The sequence below is a fragment of the Pipra filicauda genome, unplaced genomic scaffold (assembly GCF_003945595.2).
Source record: "Pipra filicauda isolate LSUMZ 115617 unplaced genomic scaffold, ASM394559v2 scaffold190_size1978887_pilon, whole genome shotgun sequence".
In the NCBI taxonomy this organism is placed as follows: domain Eukaryota; kingdom Metazoa; phylum Chordata; class Aves; order Passeriformes; family Pipridae; genus Pipra; species Pipra filicauda.
Genome location: NW_024104299.1, coordinates 869,454 through 872,620, shown reverse-complemented (window position 1 = coordinate 872,620; position 3,167 = coordinate 869,454). Strand labels below are relative to the sequence as shown.

General features: G+C 39.1%; 1 protein-coding gene across 1 annotated transcript; it reads left to right on the top strand.

The window, feature by feature from the left end:
• The first annotated feature begins 1,457 nt into the window (after nucleotides 1–1,457).
• On the top strand, nucleotides 1,458–2,828 carry CH25H (cholesterol 25-hydroxylase). Its single transcript, XM_027718169.2, has one exon. The coding sequence runs from the start codon at nucleotides 1,467–1,469 to the stop codon at nucleotides 2,289–2,291; it is 825 nt and encodes a 274-aa protein (XP_027573970.1). The 5' UTR covers nucleotides 1,458–1,466; the 3' UTR covers nucleotides 2,292–2,828.
• The last annotated feature ends 339 nt before the right edge of the window (nucleotides 2,829–3,167 follow it).

Here is a 3,167-nt window from a genome sequence, read left to right as displayed (position 1 = left end):
AGAAATTCTGATTGCCTGAATAATAGCACAGCTAATGTTACTATTTCAGCAAACCCCTTGAAGCCTAAGGAAAGAGCAAAATCTTCCTTAAGAGCAGAATCTACTGAAGAGAAAATGGTTGAGACTGAGAGCAAACTTAAGTGTTACAAGTTCATGCATATTCAGAAAAGCTCACTGCTAATTAATCATTCTTAATTATCGAGAAGCAAGGAAAATCTGTCTTCCATTTCCCCCATCAGATTTCTTTTTTGATTAGCAAAGAGCTAAAATCATCTGAACAAGCTAATAAAGTCATCCAGGAAGTTGAGCTCATTTCCAACAGCAGAATAAATTCTGTACCTACAAAAGAAGTGAGTTCATAGGAAGCTGATGGCAAGCTTTGTTTCCCTAAGTGTTCAAAGCTTTGTTTTTCTTTTTCTAAAAGCACAAAAGAAGTGATGTCTTAGTGGTTAAATCAAAACCTCCATCATTTACCCCTAAAGTATTTTTAGCAAATTAGAAAAGTTAGGAGTCAAGCCTGCTAGTTTCTGTCTGCAATGTGCTTGCCTGTGGTCACAGGGAGATCCTTTAAAGGATATAGGTCTAACTGGTGCACCTTTTAATTGCTTACATTAGTTTGATACTCGGGTAACGGATGATTTCCATATCATCTTGCTCAAAGACCTGTGGAGATGTGGAGTGAATCTTGTAATAATGCAATAATACTTGTCACTAGGTATCTGTCTGGAAGCATAGTGAGGTGTTACCTTGTATTGTTCTCCAAAGCAGGGAGATACTTTGTTCTTCAAAAGTTGTTAGCTCAGTTTTGCATCTACTCTAAAATTTTTCCATGTCAAGTACAAGTGCATGAAGGAGAACATGGCCTCAAAAGTAGGTGGAGAAAAGTCACAGCCACCACATTCAGACTGGGAGCATAGTGTAGGTCTCCTTAAGGTTTTGACTTAGCCTGTTGTATAACCAAGGGATCATTAAGAAATCATGTATTTGCACACATCCATTACTGACCACATGACCCACAAGTCAGACCAGGTGCTTAGGTACCCATACATCTTTGGTAGCAGTCACATATTAAAAAAAAAAGCTGATCTGTATTTCCTTACCTCTAAAGGCAAAAAGATAACGAAGGATGATGACGCAGTTTAAAATTAGTAACAAACAGCAATTTTTCAAGTGTCTGCACTAAGTGGAGTATTTTCCATCCCTTTTTCTTTGAATTCCACTGTTAAGAGTTCTCCACTTCTGCTTGCGTTTCCTACTTTGTGAGTCTCTTGTAGAGCTCTGTGATTACTTTGGCCAGCTAATTCTGCTCTGAGATTGTAATGCATTATATCATCTCTGTATACAGGAAAGGAACTTCCTCTTTAAAGCGGCACGTTACTATGTAAGGAGGATTTCTGATGGGGCGGAGCTATTTCTTGAGCAGATAAAGGCTGCGGGATTAACAGCCCTCTCAGACTGCGATCAGCATGAACTGCAGCCTGCCAGACGGAGCGCTGCTCCACTACACGATGGAGGGACGGCGGCACAGGCTGTGCCTACAGTCTCTTTGGGACTTGGTCGCAGCAAAGGAGCCATTGATCAAGTCACCATTTTTTCCAGTGCTGTTTTCTTTTACAGCATACATGGCTTTCTGTCTTCCGTATATTGCACTGGACTTCTTAAGCATTAGACTACCAAACTTGAGAAAATACAAAATCCAGCCGCAGAACTATCCAACGCTTGGAATGATGGTGCCTTGCATTATTCAAAGTGTGTATCACCATGTTATGTTGATCTTCCCAGTGACATTTCTCCACTGGTACTGGAGACCAATGAATCTACCAGTGATAGCTCCAGCGCTGCCTGAGGTCCTGCTGCAAGTAACAGTTTGCCTGCTGCTATTTGATTTTGAATATTTCCTGTGGCATTTGCTTCATCACAGGGTGCCTTGGCTCTACAAGACCTTCCACAAGGTGCATCACAAGCACGTGTCGACGTTTGCCCTTACTACACAGTATTCCAGTGTATGGGAGTTACTCTCACTGGGATTTTTTGCTGCTATTAACCCACTGCTCCTTGGATGCCATCCTTTGACAGAAATGATTTTCTTCCTTGTAAACATTTTTTTGTCAGTAGAGGACCATTCAGGATATGACCTTCCGTGGTCAACTCACCGACTTGTACCTTTTGGTTTGTATGGAGGAGCACCACATCATGATCTCCACCATCTGAAATTCAAATCAAACTATGCTCCTTATTTCACACACTGGGACAAACTCTTCGGGACATTCACCAAGTCACATTCTAATTAAGAATGTACAAACTCATATTTTTTATAGACTGAACTGGGACATTATTTTTTTAAAGACATACAGAAGATTGTATATTTGAATATGCTTGTTAAAGCAATAGCTATTTATAACAAAGTCTCTTAATATATGTGTATTTGTATGTGTACTTGGAACTGCCTGTGTTAAATGACTGCAAATGGGGAGGTGAATATCTGTTGCTTAAATTTGAGTCAAAGGTTTAAGGGAAGCATTAAGAGACATTCTCTCTTTTTTCCTTCTTTCCGGCTTTCATAAAGCATGTATCATATTACTGTATGATGTTTTATACATACGCCAGAACAATTATCTTACTGTTGTAGGATGATTTATGATGTAAACAGAAAAGGTACACATCATGGATTTTTGTAGAGTTTAATCTGCCAGAGCATACTATTGCGCAATGATATTGTAAAATATTGCTGCCAAACCAGGGTAGTTGGCTAACTGTGCAATAATTTTCATATTTATATTTTCAACCTTGATGTACTGTCTGTTTTAATAGAAAATAAATATGGTCATTCTTTTAAAATCATATTATGTTTCATTTTATTCATTTCTCTATTCATATTAGGAACATGTATGATTCCTTTTGTATAGGTGTCATTTATTTGAATTCTAGACTTACAGAATTGTTTAGGTTGGAAAAGACCTCTAAGATCTAGTCCAACCATTACCCTAACTCTGCCAAGTCCACCACTAAACCATGTCCCTGAGTGCCACATTTACACACCCTTGAAATATCTCCAGGGACCTGGGCAGCCTGTTCTAATGCTTGACAACCCTTTTGGTGAAGAAGTTTTTCTTAATATCCAATCTAAACCTGCCCCGCCACAACTTGAAGCCATTTCCTCTTGTCCT